Source organism: Drosophila persimilis, unplaced genomic scaffold (assembly GCF_003286085.1).
Source record: "Drosophila persimilis strain 14011-0111.01,24,50 unplaced genomic scaffold, DperRS2 tig00000002-arrow-pilon, whole genome shotgun sequence".
NCBI lineage: Eukaryota > Metazoa > Arthropoda > Insecta > Diptera > Drosophilidae > Drosophila > Drosophila persimilis.
Genome location: NW_020825289.1, coordinates 18,061,196 through 18,080,770, shown reverse-complemented (window position 1 = coordinate 18,080,770; position 19,575 = coordinate 18,061,196). Strand labels below are relative to the sequence as shown.

Here is a 19,575-nt window from a genome sequence, read left to right as displayed (position 1 = left end):
GTGGCTTTGGCGGACAATTTGGTGGCTTTGCTGGAAAATTTGGAGGCTTTGGTGGACTTTCGTGTTCGTAGACCAGGGCACGTCGAAGAGCTCAAACGTGGAAAAATAGACCTACTATCAAACCTTTCGGTTTTTACTGGTCAGCCATTTGTACTCATCTTCGATGAGTACCACATCCCACTGCTCTTGACTGTATTTCCACCACGCTGGAAAGTGCTAGCAATAGCTGGCTTCAAAGTGGACGGAACTAGCTTCCGTTTCATTTACTTGCGTGTGGTGCCCATAGCTCAAGCACTTCCGATTGATGGTGCCCGTTCTAAACTGGGCTTAAAAAAAATAAACGCGGCCTTAAGTATCGTCCTGCAAAGGACTGTGGATATGGGCCTAGCAGACAACCTAATGGCTGTTGTCTGCGATGGTTGCCCAGCCAATGGGCTAGCCGTCTCAAATGCCAATTCGAACTTTCCAGCTTTGTGGGATTTCCCCCATCTAGATAGGATTTTTTACAACAGCAAAAAAGCGCCCTTCTCCGATATCATTCTTAGAAATTTATACAATTCGAGCTTCACGCCAACGAATTGGAGGGACGTCTTTGATAATTTGCCAGATTATCACCCAATAGTCCCCACGGAGTATCATGATTATTATACAACAGAGCTATTCAACATCAGAATTATGGTTGACAAATTTTTTTTGGTTCCGCGCGCAACCCCATTGGAGCTAAGGGACATAAATTCCAATAAGCTCGAAGCAATGGGTTTCATCATTAAAAGGCTTGCGGCGGACATTGTAGATTATGCATCCCACATTAGCCAGCCTAATGAATTTCAAGAGGATGCACTCTATTTTATAGCCCGCTTAGTCGGCACTCTAGCTCTATTAGCTCAAGGAACCGCGTAGAAAATCTCTTTTTCAAAGTTTTACTTAATTTGCAAGTTGGCTGGAAGCCCTAGGTCCTGTCGAAGTACAAATTCGACGATTAATATTACATTTATTGTTAATAACTTCATACTTTCAGACACCCCGACGATCGATGCCCCGCCCTAAAAGTAAATATAGTGGATTAGGCCTATTGGGGATACCACTTAAAAAAAAACGCGCCAAAAACTCGACCTCTTGGGTGGTGTGGAATGAGTTTATTATCATAAATAAATAAATCCGGTCCCGCAAGATTGCTGAAAGCGTTGGCCAGCTCAACCTTTAACTGAGCTCCGACGTAGCTCTATCTGGTCCGACGTACACGGATCCCCATGCCTCTCCGACCATACTCCGCTAAAAACTTGACTGCTGTTTCGTTAACGGGATAGCCAGATGCTAGCAACTTCGCCATAAAAGCAGGATTTGCCTCAGGGAATATATGTAGAAGGCTTGACTTCTTCCGTGCTTATTTGGTACCATCGCAGATCAGAGTCTTGTCTCTGCCCTCGGTTGACTGTCAGCTGAACTGATCCGCCGGGCAGTCCTTTCGTCACAGCGCCAGAAGGCGGATATACAGTCGTTCTTTATGTCACTACTCCCGCCACAAAAAAATTATCTGTCCGGATAGACGCCGTAGTTCTCCTTGCCCTCCAGTAGCATCAGAGCATCAGAATCTGGCACGAGCATACGTCGTGAATACTGCGTGTCATACCCCGCTGGCCATGCAGATGTGGAAACACTTTGTGCGACTGTGCAGACAGGTGTGATTGCGCTCCTCTCCAGTCCGGTCTTATCGTCCGACACAAATCTCCCGAAGGCAGAGACCTGCGAGATGTGCATGGAAGCACGGATTTTTCTGTAAAGGGGGAACAGGAGATTACAAGTGTCCAAAGGTGTCCAATATTGGTTGCTTACTAACATCGATACGCATGGGATATCGGACTGTTGGTCTAAGGCCAGAGTCGTGACTTCTTCCAGGTCCACATGCTCATTGCCATCGACTCGGGCCCGAATGATGGCCTGATGGCTGCTGATATCTGTCCAGAAGAGCAGACGCTTCGAGGCTTCGGCGAGTTCGCCCAGGAAGCTATAAGAGGCAACGTTTTAGAACACAGCTGAATAGGGAGAGAGAGCTCCACCTGGGCACGGATAATCTTGCCGGACACCGGCAGCAGCTAATTCGGGCAGTCCGTCGTAGCTGGGAGGGATGCAGGCCACGTCCTTAGCGAGGCTGCGGCTCTGGCCAGTCTTGATCAAAGTCCCCGGTGCTCCAGTCGCTCCAGTACACGTAGTCCTGATACAGGGAAACCGCGTGGCGCTGCTTATGGAGTCCGAGGCGACTCTGTTCAAGTACATGCACCCGCGACGCGTCTCGAGGACGAGGGAACGCGGCTTCTCCACCCCCCTTCCACAAAGCACGACGTCTGCCATCCACGCGGGTGATCTCGATGAGATGAGCCTCCGCATCGGACCGACGCGAGAACATGCCCCATTCCCCACGTCTTTCCATCGCACCAGACGCCAGAATCCTGAAGAACCCGGTGTCCAGATGCCGTCCAGGGTCTGTTCTTTTTCCTCCTTTTTCAATTGTTTTCCTATGAAATTCGTCTTCTGGTGGCTGAGGCAGGGAGTAGTGGGCCACAACTGCGCCAAAGGGCGCCGCTGGTCGTTTCGGCATCGCTGCAGACTCTGTGGCTCGACTTTCACTGTAAATGCGAAGAAGGTGGAAAGCACGGAATAGCCGTGGAACAGTGGCTGTTTTTGGGAGTGCCCTGTGACATCAGGACTTACTGTTATTCGAAGTCACTGTAGGCAGACGCACAAGGCACTTTTGCTCATACAACAGTAGCATAAACAAACGAGTATCGTTCCAATTGCTCAATTTCTTTATTCCGTGGAATATTACTGGCTCGATAGAACATTTAGCCATGCCCACATAATTTTATACGATTAATAAATCAATTTTCTACTTGACTGGCTTATTTTAAACACTTGTTTTTATTGCATTTTTCGTAAAAAGCGGTTTTAGCGAAACAAGTCAAACAAAAAGCAAGTAGCGAAATAGGTTAATCAAAACAAACGAAAAGGGAAATTCGTTCATATTGCTCAATTTTGATATTCCATTGAATAATGCTGACCAATTAAATCTCTTAGCAATGCCCACATAATTTTATCCCATTGATGAATCAATTTTCTACAAGTTTGGATAGTTTTTAATCCTTGCTTTTATTGTATTTTGGCTAAAACAAGGTTTGAACAAAATAGTTCAACAAAAAATCAGTCGCAGTGTTGCTGGTATTTAAAGACATGATGCGTGTATAGGCCTTTGTGCACCCTATTTTGTTAATTTTATATGAAGATCAAACGTAATTTATTAAGACCTTTTCTCAAATTGACATGTTTTTGAATTATTCATGTGTATTATTAGTATCTTGTGTATATTTGATACCTACTGAGCCTTGGAAGACAAACGTATTCACAATTCTATAACATCCATTTCCCCCAGGGTATGTGTGCATGGAGCTAGCAACATTTGTGCATGGAATGCGCAACATTTGTGTATGGAATGGGACTCATTGTTGCAATAGCGAAACTGCGGCGAATCGGGTATTGCCTATATTTAAAGCTATAGATGCCCACTTAGCTTTATCCCATAGATAAATGCATTTTCTACAAGATTGCTTCTTTTAATTACCTTAATGTATTATATTTTGACCAAAAAACGGTTTTCAAGTAAATGTTGCTGCAACAGTGTGTATGGAATGCGCAACATTGTGTATGGAACGAGACTCATTGTTGCTAAAGCGAAACTGCGGCGAACTGCGGCGAACTGCGGCGAACTGCGGCGAACTGCGGCGAACTGCGGCGAATTAAAAAAAACGACCAATTCCTCATATTCTTTGTTCCGTTGAATAATACTATCTATATAGAACATTTAGCCATGCCCACTCAATTTTATACGATTGATGAATCAATTCTATACATGATTGGCCTATTCGAAATACTTGCATTTATTGGATTTTTATATAAAATTGAAAATTAAATTAATAGATGACAAAAATACCATTTAGCACTAAAAAACACCACATGGGAGCGCGGCGAAAACCAGTATTTCTACAGTATGACCCTCAGAACAGCACCGAAATACAAAATATACCGAGTGGTGCGCGCCAAATCTAACGTTTTTGAATGTGAGCGACATTTACATCAAATTTGGTCAAACAAGGATAGATTTCGCGTGATCAGGCGGTGCATTTTTAACAAATTTTGTTGTTTTTTTTTAAATGCGATAATAAAAATCGGAAATTACAAAGCACTCAAAAATAGCTGCGACTCATTTTACAGCACTGATGCGCCTAACATTCTCCTGTTGAGCTTAACATTCCCCTGTAAGGCTTAACATCTGAAATACGTTACATTTTCAATGCAAATGCACTTTTGCTGACTCAAGTGGAAATGCACAAACAAAGAATGAACGAAAAGAACGAAAGAAGACAACAGTTCAGTGCACTCACGACCAGTTCATTAACTAAATTAAATGAATGAAATTGCAAGCCAGCACATTTTTAGTGCAGTCAGTTGCAGTTGTTTTCGGAAATTGAGTGTTTTCGGAAATTGAGTGCTTTCGTCTATCTGGCTCAAAGCTTGGCAACCGTTGCCGCGATGGTTCGTCATGGCCACATGGCCCATGCCTCGCGCTGATAAGAACCTATAGCCAGTGAAGCCTTGGTGTTTGGTCCCAACTATATTTGCTCATAATTTCCTATCTTTGCAATAAACAGAACGAGTACGTACTTTATTAGAGGAACATGGTGTGTTCTCAGCTCAGCTCAGCTTTCTTATCATCCGCTGCTGTTATCGAGCAATGCTCCAACTCGAGTGCGAGTGGAAGCAGAAAAGCTCGCTCACGCTTTTACTTCCCATTCAAACCCCCTCCCACACACACCACACACTCTTCCGATTGTGAGCCCCGCCGAGTGAATTTCCTACTGGACGCAGCGCCCGCCCCACAGTTTTTGGGGTTGTGTTGTCCGTTGCCATTTGAGTGTTACAAATATCAAAATTAAGCGCCAAAGTACTCGAGGGGTTGAATTGGTTTGTTTACAACCATTCTGCCTCAGTTGGAAACCGTGCCTCGTGGTAAATACGTGCCAACGGACGGAACAGAACGAACCCCAAAAGACAAAAAGACATCCACCAACACCGCAGGCCACAACACAACCGAAAACCGAAGGAGAACTTGGCCAAAGGAGGCGGCATACTACGCTACGGTTCATTTATTAGCCAATTTCACGCGTAAGTTATAAGTTTAAATATATTTTAATTATAGAACATCGATGTAGTGGCCTGGCCGAGTGTTCTCTCTGACATTTACTTTGCCGCCAAATGTTTTTCATTTCAACTTCTGCCTCCGCCTCTCTGAGAAAATAATATAGGTAAAAAATACAATAAAACTATATTTATAGTATAGTACGGAAATGGTAGTTCTGTAGTGTTTCGGAACAGAGCAGGGCGCACACGTCCTAATTAAAAGAAACACACACAAATATTTAAGCGCATAAAGCCGCCAAATGACGCGACTTTTTGGCAAGCGACCAAATTAAATCTTACAAATTGTCCAACTACATAACATACATATATACAAATGTACAGCACATATGGATCTATATATGCAGCAGATCAAATTTTTAAAATATTTAATTTAGCTAATCAGAAAACAAATTCATGGGTTGAAATGCTACTCAAAGGATCTATGATTTCATCAATTGTTGACGTGACAGAGTTTGAGTACACTTCAGACGATAAGAACTGTATCTTATCTTATCGAGTGGAAGCTTACTCTTGCGAGGGAATATGTTTCGTAACAGCTATTTGTTTAATTTTGTGTGTATTCCGAATCGATTTGGATAATGTTAACCCCTTGTTAGGGCCACTGTTGCGTGTAACTTTAAACAGACTTTAATGGGCCGCCATCCCATAGCCGGCTGCTTCGGGTCGTGACAATTGACCAATTTTCGCTGGCTGGCACTGCCAAACAGACCAATAAATGGCACACAAAAAGGGGGCGGGGTGGGGAGGGAAGTCAGGAAAACTGCACAAGAGCAAAATCAAAGCCTTTCCACAGGCCCCCACAAGTAGGTTAAGGAATAGAACAAATATGTGGAAAACAAGTTCTTCTCTCCACCCCCTAGGCACACACACGCACATCCTCGCGGGGACGAACAGACACATATGTATGTGCATATATACACATGTATCCAGTTTATTTCAATTGATTTGGGGGCAACGTTACGTATGAGCAACGCCGCAGGCAATGTTTCACGAGAGTAAAGACGAAATTCCTGGCATCTATCAGGGATTCCGAGGGCATCTACCTTCCAGCCCGCCTCCCACCGCATGGCATTCCTACGACGAGTATTTTTTGTATCGATTTGATTGGATTTCATTCCATTTGATGTCCCTGCCGCGCAGGTTTGTTTGTGTTTGGCTGCCTCTTAATACCAGTAAGCTCCAATAAAGCTGCCTGATGCCAGATGGCTGATGCCAGTTGCCGTTCCCGTTCCCGTTGCCCTGCCCCATCCTTATCCCAGTACCCTGCCTCATCCCAGTTAATTGGATTTACGTAAATGACCCAACGGAGCAGGGGCCGCTGCTGGTACTCGTAAATGAAATGTGGCCCAGAGTGAATTCAACCAAATCTGGCTGCCGTGCTGGCGTCCCATCCCCATCCCAAAGGAAGGATTTTCTCTTTCTCTCTGATTGTAATTCTGCAGTAAAGTTTTTTTTTCATTTCATTTCCCTATTGTGGCATTGAGTTCTAGCTGTGTGTGTGAGCTATGGAAAGCCATTTCTCATCCAATTAAATTAATGAAAGTGCACGCAGGGGCATGTGGGACTCTGAACAGATTCTGCTCATAGGAAGGCCGTATTAAGGCCAGTGTACTTTCCTGTCCTATCCTGTCCTGTTCCATTCACATCCAATGCCTTTGTCCCTTATTCAGCTCGGACCAAGTGCTTAAAGACTCAACCAATTAGGCTAAAATGTTTGTTGCCTCTTAAATCAGAGTAAGGGCCTCGAGAAAAGGACAACTTCAGCCCCCGCCTCGAGGGCCGTCAGGGCTGGGAATCTCCACAATACGAGTGCTCGCAGCAACGAAAACACATCAAAATCAATCTGTCAACAGGAGTCGACAAAATGCTGACAACAGACGGCAGGCGGACGCCTTCGAGGGCAATCCCAGACGACTGACAAAGCATCCTGACTACGACGTGACTTGTAAAGCCATTTTGCAATGCTTAAGGGCACGGAAAGGCGATGATTATGTTGTGAACGAGGAGCAAGAGCATAAGCACAAGCACAGAGTCGTTGAAACTTGTGAAGTATCTACTATTTAAAACATTTTGAGGGGAGGCGTGGACACTGTGGACTGGGCAGATCCCACCAGCAAGCAGCAGCAGCAGCAGCCAGCCGGCCGGATCCCATTTTATTACAAGAGGAAAGACAAACAGCAGAATGGCGCCAACATTGTCAGAGTTTCAGCTTGTTGCTGTCATTGTTGCAAGCTTTTCTGTTGCTGCAGGCAGCAGGCAGCCAAGCGGATGCTGGTGCTGATGATGCTCCCACCCATCATCCTCATCCTGCTCCTCTTTTGAAGATGATGATGATGATGATGATGATGCTCGCTATTGCACGCTTGCCTGGCTGTGCGCTTTTGTTGGCTTGCTGCCAACAATCTGCACTGGATGTACCACACGGCGAATGCGCAATGTGTCGGCTGTCGACTGTCGTCTATCCGGATTAGCTGATGGTGAAGTTTATTGTTCCATGCTGCTGCAACAACAGATTCTCTGTCCCCGTCCCTGTCCCTGTCCCTGCCACACGACTGGCGCGAATTATCTCTGCTTGGCAGCAGTTTTTGCCCCTGAATCCCCATTCATCCCTCGCTCAGATTGAATTCGTCCTGTTGCACGGCAAATGGGCAACACAAAGGCAGCCCTCGGGCGTACTTCCGTTCACTTGGGCCAGCCACTAAATGCAAATGGGGAATGGAATCCAAATGAAGCAAATTGCCTGTGCCAGCGATGAATTTAAATGAAGTTTGCCCAACGTTGAGCGAAATGAGGAAAATGCAATTTACGGCCGCGGCCCCCCAAATGGGTAAATTACTGATGCACTAGTCGCCTCCCTCTCCCCCTTATGGAAATGAGATGAAATTAAACGGAGATGAAATGCACATCCATGCCAAATGTGTACGTGTGGCCCCCACAGCAAATCATCTGGAATATCATATGAATATTATATTACAAATGATATAAATGATATATGATAAATGGGCAATTTGCATTGAATTGGAACTGCTGCTGCTCAGACACCCGAGGCTCAAACATGACCACAGAGGGGGAGAGAGGGATAGAGAGAGAGAGAGCGAGAGAGAGGGAGAGACATACCTGTGTGACAGGCAGATACTTGTAAATAATTGGTTTCGGGGTTTATTCACTGTTCAGTGCTGTTCTGTTCTGTTTTATTCTTTAGAACCCATTGTTTTTTGCTTGCCGTTTGCCACACGTGCATCTCGATGCGATAAAAGCATTTTAATGTCTTTAGAAAGGAACATTAGCTAACAAAAAGAACGAATATCAAGTGCTGGACTACTGGGTACCGTACTTGATATATGCAACATCTCGAGATGCTAGCAGCTTGAGCTTCCATTTGTTCCATTTAGCATCTTTACCATCCTTTATTACATATATCTTGACGTATGTTTTGGGCCTTAGCTACCACCCCTTAGTTAATCCCAAAACCGGTGCCACCTGGAGCTTGTGCTGCGATAATCATAGCCTGCGAAACACCCACAAAAGCGGACGTATTGTTAATTCGCACATAGTATAAAGCCGGAGCTGCCTCAGACTTTGGCAGCCATGGAGGTGGCTGGGTGGAGCGGCTAATTCAATTGGAAGCAGCGGCTTTGGAACTTTATTAAGCTGGAAAAACTTTCAATGTCACCTCCGCGTCTCTCCCTCGGGGGTCACACCCATCGCACTTGCATATCCGACATGGGCTTTCAGTTTCAAGTCACGTTCGGTTCGGGCCACTTGTCTAGATCTAGCCAGGCTTTGGCTCAGCTCTGGCTCAGCTCTGGCTCTGGCTCTGGCCGAGGGCCACCACTTCTCCAAGGGGCCGACGGAAATCAATTCCGCTTTTGTGGAATTGTCGGAAAAGCTGGCGACAAACTTTCAAAATTTATGACGAAAACTTGCAATGGTCCCGTCCCCGAGCCCCCTGAACATTTCGTTCGATTGTGATCTGAGCGCATGAAGCGTGGAGCACTTGCAAAGATTTATGGCACATGCAAATGCAAACAGTTTGTGATTTATATGACAGCCAGGGCTAATTGCCAGTCACAGAGCACAGACATTCGCTGCGCCTGGGCCTATGGCAAAGTGCAAGCAGATTGCACGTTTAATTACTAGTATATTCCCAATATTTTGGTACATTTTGGAACCCATCAATGCTAAGGAGGTGGGTTCCGTTATGTAAGGAGTGGCTTTCGGGTACAGCAGCTCAAGAGGAGGGTATACTGCAGTCGGTACACTTGAATGTTTGCCATGCAACCTCTTACAATGTAAAAAAAAAAAAATGTTCGGCGCTTAGTTAGCATTCAAATTGATTGAGGCTACGCCTACTAGCCACAGCAGTCCTTAATCCGGTTGGAATTTTCCTTAAATAATTGTCATATTGATAGGTAATTAAGCAATCAATATTGCTAGTCGATTCGACTGCACGGGGCCTTGATCAATATTCCATTTAAACTCAAAGGTTAAACCACATAGTATATGGCCATTTCCATGGAGAGGCCATTTCCCACCAAGGCCAACAAATTCAAAGTCAATAACACACACATTTCCATATAAATATGTTCCCAGATTATTTTCTTTCATATCATTTCTTATAATTATGCTTTCCAAAGACGATTCAGTTGTTCCATAAATTTTTAAACAAAAATTTCCATTCCATTTGCAATCTGGCTTTACTTTTCATTCGTACGAAAAATTGTTGAAAATATAACGAAAAAAAGTGCAATTAAAAAAATAAAATGTATTCTCTTTGAATAGTAATTAGATAAACGGTACGGCTTGGAATATATAAGTCTAATTATGACCGGATCTAACGTTACCAAAAACAGAAATTGAAATTGCACAACTCTGGAAATTGGTTAGGACCCTGCATAAAATTTCCTTACATATACATATGTACATATATGAAATATTCAGTGATCATTTTGCAAGTTTTTTCATTTATAAAAACCCTTCCCTGGTTTCTTTTGTTGTAAATCGGCGTTTACTGTCGTTAAGCTACCAAATTCTGGTGTAATAAAAGTCACAAAGATATACCGTTAATCATGATTGGGCCAATTTTCTTTGGGGTGATTTCGAAGCCAACGAACGCGGCTTGGCCGTAGGCCAGGAGTCATCTTTCTAATAGGATATAATAGCAAAGGAAACAAAACAAAACAAAGGAAAGAAAAACATGACTTTAAAGATAACGAAAAATACGAAAAAATTAAGTATTGCTGATTTGAAAAGGTTTTAAGTGATAAAGCTAGTTAAATTATTTGTCAATTCTTTACATAAGTTACATTTCAATAAATTAGAAAGGAGTATCGGGAGAAAATTATATGGAAATAATGGTTTTTGGCATTGTGGCCATTTTGGCGAAAAGCCCATATTTTATAATGCCAGAAATTCTATTTCTGTTCTAATATTCCTAACATTAAATTTACAAAAAGTAGAAATAATTTTTGTGTAAAATACAAACCAGCAATGCACCACATTCTCAAGAAAAGTTTTAGTTTAAATCGACTTTTGTTAAGCTTATTCTCGAAACATCTATTTTTATTGTAAAAGCAAGCGAAGACTGACTTTTAGAAGGTCAAACCTTTTGATATCCTTGCATAACGCACAGATATTCTGTAGGATAGTGTACGTACATATAGGGATATATCAAAGACAATATAAGTTGGAAAAGAAGGACCAACAGGCCGCCACAAGGCACATACGAGAGAGCGCTCTCTTGTGGCTTTTCCACGACAATTTAAAAGAGCCCGGGGACACTTTCAAAATACTTGTACTATTACTCACCGTATTATCATTTTTTTGCAAGAAATTGCAGCTAAACGGAAGAAATCAAAAGATTTTGATTGCTTTCGACAAGTCAGTGGAGAGTGGCGCGTTTAGCAAAGTGATTTAATCATTTTTATTGTACATTCATTTACAAATTGCCAGCAATCGCGGGGCTTGATCGGCGCCGTGCCCACTTAAACGGCGTTAATGCGATTTTAATTATCCGTATGCAAACAGAACCGCATCGAGGCGACGACGCGGGACAGGGACAGGGACCGGGACAGTCAGCAGTGCAATCAGAAGTCATTAAACGCACTCTAGAGTATCACTCGTGCATGCGGCAGGCTAGACACACTGGCTGCCGAATGTCTTTTCACACGTTTAAATGGTGTTTTTCCTTCGAATAGTAATCATTCCTAAAGGGGTGCCCCACGAATGTGTGAGCTACAATGTTTTTTGCATAGGAAAAACAAACTGTTCCAGCTGTGTGCGAATAATTGGCATGAAACATGTGTGTTTGAATAACTTAAGGTGCCGCAAAACATTTGTAACTGTCAATTAGTCTGTTATCGGCTGGAGGTATGCATAATCATAAAGTCTCAGGCCCCACCCCACTCCTCATCCCCCTCCCCCCTCAGAAACCCGTTTGGCACAGTCGCACAATTTCGGCAGCCAAATTAAACGCTCAATCAGCACTATTTCCCCCTCCATAAGTGGTGGCAAAGATCATTAACTGCATGACCATGCAGAAACGTGAAGTGCAAATGGAAATGTCTTGGAAATGTCAAAATATATCTTTAAATAAACGCGATTGGAAGATTTTGGATGCAACTTATTGATGTTCCGGATCGTTATCAAGCCATATTCTGTGGAACAATACAATGTGAATATCGGTTTATAAATATACGTTCAAAAGCTGCACCTGCAGCCAGAATCATCTGATCCGAACCCGATGACAATGACCCAACTGGGGACAGTCATCCGGTGGCGAAAGGAAAGAAAGGAGAGTTGGCGAAGGAACAATAAAAAGAGGCACGACCCGGAGCCGAGCTAAATTTAGTGCTCCACATCGGACAGCCATTCGATCGGAACCGCAAACGAGTTCCACAGGATACATAGTATAAGCGGTCGGGCCTCTGATCGGCTCTGACTAACGGAGTGAAATGGAATTCTCAAATAATACGAATATGTACCTACGAAAATTTCCATTGATTTTGCATGATAAACAGATTTGGAGACAATTTGCATTTTGCTACCGAAATTTTGCTAATTTTTAAGGTTTGTGCGCACTTGAACAACCTGCAAAATCCGTAAACAAAATACAAAATTAATATTCCTTAATTTCATTCCGCAAATGGGAGGGAGACTGGAAAAAAGTTCGGGGTTTCGCTTGAATTATGAATAATTAAAAGGCGGGAGTGCGCCGCGGAATGAATTAAGTGAATAATATGAATATTTCAATGGGATGGTATTTGCGTGGCAGAGTTCGGGCGATAATTGGCCGTAGAGCGCGCGCCAAATTAAACAAAAAACTAAACCGAGAGCAGGCCACAGAGCCCCCCCCCCGCCCACGGGAATGTGAAGAGTGTGGAATACTCAGCATTCATTCCATCCTCCCACACTGCCGCACTCTAGAGAGGGGCAAAGAGGAGAGAGCGGACACCCAGACCCCTCTACAATCGCTTTGTGTTTCTTTCTTTGTCGCATATCAATTGAGACAGCGGCGTGCGCTCGCTCTGTTTGCGACTGCCGAGAGCGGAAGGTAAACAAACGGTGGAGGAGGAGAGCCACGCTCCGGCCGGACAGCCGACCGCCAATCATTCACACCCCGGTCAGACGTAACAGATATGGATTGGCGTATTGTTGTCTGATGAAAGATAACGATTTATGGAACCTCCATTCATTATCTGGACCTTGTTTAGTATCATCATCAATATCATCTGCTGTAAAGATAATTTGGATCTTTTTGAGATCAGACATACGTACATGTGTTCCATTTAAATCAACATATTCACTGGACCAGTCGGTTCACATATCTTACTGTTGAATTTAGAGTGCTCTTATTCCAAAAAAAACCGCAATAAATCAAGAAAAAAGTTCGATAAACGAGTTCCCAAATCAACTAACAAACCGCAAGCTTACCAAGCAGCGGAGGAACGGAAGTGGCATGGGGGCATGGGGAATGACCCATCTTGGATAGTACAGGAAACAGATGAAAACTCGATTTTTCGCCAAGAAAGCCGGTCACGAATCACGTTTCCTTCGCTCTCTGGCTGCTCGCTCCCCCTCCCCCTCTATGGTTTCAGGCTTGGCCTGCTTTCTGCTTTCTTTGCTCAAAGAGTGGGAGAGAGAGAGACCCAAACCGAACCGAACCCCAGGGCCGTGCCGTGCCTCTCTCCGAGTGTATGTACGTACGAAAGAGAGCTGAGGCACATCTATCGATCCACGATCGGACCGACCGACTGCGCACTGGCATATCCCATATGAAGCCCGCAAAGCGTATGCTTGAGCGTTCTGGCCAGGTCTCTCAGTTACGAACGGCAGCAACAAGGGAACGGAACGGAACGGTACAGACCAGGCCCGGCCAGACCACACCAGACCAGACGTCGTTGTCGATGTCGATGTCGAGCTCTGTAAGATTGATATTTCCTCTCGCCGCGCCACGATTTGAGTTCGAGTTGTTGTTGCCTGAGTTCACGTACTGCTCGGCTCGGTTCACGCTGCGTGTCGGATCGGATCGCATCGCATCGGATCGGATCGGATAGGGGACTATATAAAGTGCAGGGCAACCCCACTGTTTGGCAGTCACTGCTGGCTCTCAGGCAACTTAGCTGCAAGCAAGGATACACCACCAGTTCGAAGATACCGAAACCGCTTTTGGGATCGCAGATATAGTGCTCGTGCTCCCAGCCAGCTCCCGGTTTATCCTGCCTTAAATTACTTTGTTTAATACGAGTATATTAAATTTCATTCATCGTTTATCCAGCGCGTGTGTCTGTGCATATCGGTGTCTGCTTACTGCTTACTTTACTGTTTAACAAAGCAAAGTAAAATTAAAAATCAAACAGAAACGAAACCAATATAAATAAAGCTCCAGCTGCGGAATAAATAAACAAAACCGTCGCAAAAAGCGCGCGCCAGCAAAAAGTTTCAAGAACAGAGCAAAAAGCAGAACAAGGGAAAATTTCGCTATATATTTTCCCATTTCCAAAGAAGAAACGAAAAAAAAAACCAGACAAAATTATCGCTTTTTTGCAATAAACAAAATCATAAAAGCAAAACAAACCCAGACCCAGACCCAGACCTTGCACCAGACCCCGAACCTGCCTGCTCAACATGGAGGTCCAAAACATGCCAGATCAGTCGCTTATGCCCAACCAGCGCATCATGCTCGATTCCAGATGTGGGGTAAGTGTGGAAACCAGAGATCCCGAGCATCCCGGTATCGATCCCGATACCTCTCCGCGTGGGTGGGTGTACCCGTTCCCACAATCTAGTGGCAAAAGGTCTATTAATACTAAGTGCTGCACCCCAACAATAGATATGCGGATTCTGCCGGGCCAACGCAAATGGTTAAGTGAGTGTAAACAATACGTACGATGGCATTCCTTCCTGGGGGCCAATACTCTGTGATTCGGCAACAGAACATTTTCGAAATATTTGCTGGATTTTTTGTGCGGGGAAATTATTGTATTTAACCCCCCATTGGTTGATGAGAAGCGATTTATAGTTCTTTGTTGAAGTGTATATCGTGTCTTAGGGGTGAAAATCAATTTATATTATTCTTTGATCTTATATCAAAAGAGGCATTTTAGAACCCAGAACCTCTCTATGCACATCTTATGATATGATTTGATGTGATGGGGACAAAGTTGTTTGCTGTTTTCCCACTCTATTAAAATTATGAGATTTCGTGTGCAGTCGGCATTTGGCAGAAGAAAACCCTTAGTTTTGGTCTATAATTTATGGGGTCTGTCAGAGGCGTACATGAAAGCAGACTTTGAAATATTTCGGCCATGGAATATTGAAAATGGAAATGCAAGTGAAAAGCGATGCGGCAGTCGCCGCCACACATGTGCTACAAAATATACACAACAAATTAAAATGCCTTTCATCTAAGAGCCATAAATTATCATGTTAGCTATACGTACAGTCCGTACGGTCGTTTGTTTTCTATTTTTCCACGTCCACGTCCACGTCCCCATACGAACCGAACCCACAACGGATCTAAACGATTTGTTTTGTCTGCTTCTCACACACTTGCAGCTGAACGACTTGTATCCCATCGCTCGTCTGACACAGAAAATGGAGGACGTGCTTAATGTGTCTGGGAAGGCGTCGTCGACCACCCCCACTCCCACACCCACCCCATCGGCGGCCGTCGACAAGGACGACTGCCCCTATACCATCGAGCTGGTGCAGCCCGAAGACGCAGAGGCTGTGATCGCCATGCTCAAGACGTTTTTCTTCAAGGTAAGACTGTTGTATTTTCGCTGGTTCCCACAATTAGGGGACTACATGTACTCGTACTCGTTGGGGAATTCGGTTTGCATATCATCGAAGCCAATCAAGCTGAACACCTGGTTCACTGATTTGGGATTTGTGAATTTATTTCACCCATTATGTCCGACTCCGAACTCAGCCAAGTACTCGGTTGAGTTGAGAGAACGAACAGAATATAAGTAAAACAAAACCCAATTTGAATAGCGTTTCCAAAGAATTTCAATTAGCACTACCACGTGCCTGTCCGTCCGACCGATCGTCTTAATTCGATTTAATTCAACTCGAAAGTCGCACACTAAAAAATCATTGCATTCATTAAGATACGAGTACCACCAGCACCAGTCCTATCCTTTGGGAACGGGATCGGATTGTCGGATTATTCGGCTGTCGCGGTGCGGACATGATCCATGTCAGGGCTAACTTTCAGCTGGTTTTGCATCACGACTTTGTCGTCGCTGAAATCAATATGCCAGAGTTGATCTTTACTTATTCAGGTTCCATTCCACTTCAGTTCGTTCGAAAAGGCCAGCGCCGGCCAATGAGAATGCTACCGCCTACCACCGCCTCAATTTTAATCAAAACTTTCAACGCCGGCTCCACACCAATCCACTCCACTCCTCCCCAATGAATGGCTAAAGGCTTATTGGATGACCAAAGCCCATATTTATATAAATAGTTATGCAAATTATTCATTACACGCGCCACTTGCCACCCGACCTGACCCGACCCCGCTTAAAATGATTTTATGCAAATGCAGTTCCGTTCCGTTCCCTATCAACGTACTGTCTCTATAAATTATAAGACATCGAAGGCGTGCACGAATCACTTAAATTGCTGAACAATTCCATTATCGTGTCACACAATTATGGCTGTAATTTGTTCAGTCGTTTAATGTCTCCGTAAAGATCGCTAAATGTATGATAGTTGGGGTCCCTAAATAGGACACACATTAGTTTGTGTTTACTTGCCTTTGTTCCCAACTTTCATATCTCCACACCTTCTCATCTCAGGACGAGCCGCTGAATACTTTTCTTGATCTCGGGGAGTGTAAGGAGCTGGAGAAGTACTCCCTGAAGCCCTTGACCGATAACTGCTCCTACAAGGCAGTTAACAAAAGTGGCGATATTATTGGGATATTCCTGAACGGCTTGATGCGACGCCCGGTATGTAGAAGTCTATGCCTAGGGAGAGTCTATGCTAATGAGATATTTCATATTTTCCATGCAGTCTCCCGACGAAGTTCCTGAAAAGGCAGCCGATTCTTGCGATCATCCCAAATTCAAGAAGATCCTCTCCCTCATGGATTATGTTGAGGAGAAATTCAACATATTCGACTACTATCCCAACGAGGAGCTGATCCTGGATGGAAAAATTCTCTCCGTGGACACCAATTACCGCGGCCTTGGCATTGCTGGCCGTCTCACGGAGCGGGCGTACGAGTATATGCGGGAGAATGGGATTAATGTTTACCATGTGCTCTGCTCGAGCCACTACTCGGCCCGGGTAATGGAGAAGTTGGGCTTCCATGAGGTGTTCAGCATGCAGTTCTCCGAGTACCAGCCGAATGGGAAGGTTGTCTTCAAGCCAGCCCATCCGCATGTCGGAATGCGTATTATGGCCAAGGAGCTGGATCTGGATGACAAGCAGGCGACAAAGACCAAGCTGTAGATGAAACCAGCAGCTGGTCCGGACTGGTTCTGGTTCTGGTGCTGGTACTGGTCCTCCCTCGTCGATGGCGTTCGATTTTGTACTATGTGATTCTTTAGTTTGTAGTTCGGTGGCGGGTTCCAGGTAGTTCCATCTCAAATGTCTCTACTTTCAATTCAAAATAGCATAAACAAACAGTACAAGTTACGTATTTATCTAATTTAATTCGTCTGTCGATAAACTTAAGTGTTTTTTGTGTTTAGAATGAACTCAAAATAAAAGATTGACTTTTAGCTGAATAGATAACATGGCCATAGAGAGGAATGGGATCGGATCCACTCTCTTAGCTTAGCTTAGCCTCTGGTCCTGCGGCCGTTCAGAGCCTTGGAGCGCCTAGCCTTACTACGCTTGGCCTGGGTACGCTTGGCCTGTGCCCGCTTGGCCCTCAGGTTCTTGTTGCGCACTGAGGCACTCCGGGTGGTCGCAGTGCTGGAGGTGCTGCTGCCGACCCGGATCCTCCTGACAGCCGTGTACTTCAAATTGGAGACTACCACATTCTTGGCGTTTCCACTGTTGCTGGTGCTCGAGCTTGGCGAACTAGACGAGGTGCTGTTCTGGGAATTTGACTCATCCAGGCAGCAAAGAACCACCAGGATCATAATGCAGTTCAGCGAGATTAGCTTCATGTTGAGTTTGGAAAGAGACACAAATCTTGTCGATGCTTGACTTGGATATGTCTCCAAAAGCCCAGCGATAGCGCTTAAGTAGGCGCCTAGATTGTTTGCACAGTTTGCAAATCCATACGAAGGCCGATGAAGTTGTTTGATATTCGCCAAAATAATTAAACAAGAGCAGAACCGGCATTGCCTTGAACTAAAATAAAACAACTAGTGTGTCTAACTACTCTGCCAAGTAATTTAGCTAAACTACATATACAAAGGACAGCTGATTTCTGCACCTTTGCAGACCTGATTCATTGTAGGGATATCGGGCCAGGCGATCCAATGAGTGCCTTCATAAGAAATGGGGTGAATTATACAAATATATTAACCAAAATGCTCGGAGAGGTTACTTCACGGAAGTGAAAACAAGGAAAGCACCAACGATGCCGAAGGCGATCAGAAGGAAGGCTACAGGCGGAATTTACCTGAGTGTGAGGCAGGTAAGCTTAGCATTGTAAGAGTTCAAGGACCGAGCTTTGTAATTTAAATTAATTATTTTATTTTTTGAGTTAAACCGCGGAAAATAATAATGTTTGTAAATGTTCGTTGAAGCCATGACATCAATGTGTGCAGGGTGTTGGGAGTGGTTAATTAAATCATTGCCCCAACTACACGGGCCAAAAAATATACAGGGTACCGCCGAAGATCCTCTTGTGGTTGAAGGTTTCCAGCCTACATACATATATCATAATCTCTGACACTTTTGGTGCAAGGGCTTTGCCCAGGTACTCCAATCTGTTACTGTCCATCTTGTCCACTTTTAAAGGATCTCTTGATTCGTTGAAATGTCGTTCCAGCATGAATTAAAAGCTGTCCTTATCTGGCGATTTTAAATATATTTTGATAATTAAACTATTTTTGAAAAACCGCTGACAATTGAAAGGTGTTGCAAAATGCGATAATATCAGTGCTAGAAATTCGCTAACATGGCCCTGTTAAACAATCTTTGGACTGTAAAAAAACTCTGACAAACTACTAAATTTCATTTTTAACGTTATATAAAAATACAATAAAAGCAAGTGTTAAAATTAAGCCAATCAAGTAGAAAATAGATTCATCAATCGTATAAAATTATGTGGGCATGGCTAGATCTTCCATATAGCTGATATTCGACGGAAATTCAAAATTGAGGGAATCGTCGTATTTGTTGAATCGGTAATGGCCCGGTTGACAACATTTAAATCCTTGTCGCTCACATTCAAAAAAGTTAGATTTGGCGCGCACCACGCGGTATATTTTGAAAATGAGACCGTATATTTTGGTATTTATTTGAATCGGGTAGAATCGGTAATAACCGGTTGGCAACAATGAGTCCCATTCGAAACATAAACATGTTGCTAATTCCATGCACACATACCCTGGGGGAAATGGATGTTATAGAACTGTGAATACGTTTGTCTTCCAAGGCTCAGTAGGTATCAGGATCGAGATAAATATTCACAAGATACTAATAATGTACTTGAATATGTCTAAGGAATATCAATTTGAGAAAAGGTCTTTATAAATCACGTTTCATCTTCATATAAAATTAACGAAATAGGGTGCACAAAGGCCTATACGCGCATCATGTCTTTAAATACCAGCCACATTGCGACTGTTTTTTTTGTTGAACTATTTGGTTTATGCCTTGTTTTAGCCAAAATACAATAAAAGCCAGGACTAA

The 19,575-nt window shown here is 43.9% G+C and overlaps 2 protein-coding genes across 3 annotated transcripts; one reads left to right on the top strand and one right to left on the bottom strand.

Moving 5' to 3' along the window:
• The first annotated feature begins 5,023 nt into the window (after window positions 1-5,023).
• LOC6592468 (dopamine N-acetyltransferase) lies at window positions 5,024-17,397 on the top strand. Of its 2 annotated transcripts, none has more exons than XM_026986187.1 (4): window positions 5,024-5,214; window positions 15,307-15,513; window positions 16,554-16,706; window positions 16,771-17,397. In XM_026986187.1, exons 2-4 carry the CDS (start codon window positions 15,346-15,348, stop codon window positions 17,209-17,211), a joined length of 762 nt encoding a protein of 253 aa, XP_026841988.1. In that variant the 5' UTR covers window positions 5,024-5,214; window positions 15,307-15,345; the 3' UTR covers window positions 17,212-17,397. The 2 variants fall into 2 exon arrangements, with proteins under 2 accessions (XP_026841988.1, XP_002017802.1); XM_002017766.2 differs by lacking the exon at window positions 5,024-5,214 and adding an exon at window positions 13,627-14,448.
• Window positions 17,398-17,543: 146 nt separating this feature from the next.
• Window positions 17,544-17,876, bottom strand: LOC6592741. Its single transcript, XM_002017767.1, has one exon. It carries the CDS (start codon window positions 17,874-17,876, stop codon window positions 17,544-17,546), a length of 333 nt encoding a protein of 110 aa, XP_002017803.1.
• Window positions 17,877-19,575: the final 1,699 nt, after the last annotated feature.

Bases quoted from the DNA above. Each gene is read 5' to 3' on its own strand.
- LOC6592468 (XM_002017766.2), top strand. From the start codon at position 14,377: ATGGAGGTCCAAAACATGCCAGATCAGTCGCTTATGCCCAACCAGCGC. The intron at 14,449-15,306 runs GTAAGTGTGGAA...ACACACTTGCAG, and splicing joins TGCTCGATTCCAGATGTGGG to CTGAACGACTTGTATCCCAT. The intron at 16,707-16,770 runs GTATGTAGAAGT...TTTTCCATGCAG, and splicing joins ACGGCTTGATGCGACGCCCG to TCTCCCGACGAAGTTCCTGA.
- LOC6592741 (XM_002017767.1), bottom strand. From the start codon at position 17,876: ATGAAGCTAATCTCGCTGAACTGCATTATGATCCTGGTGGTTCTTTGC.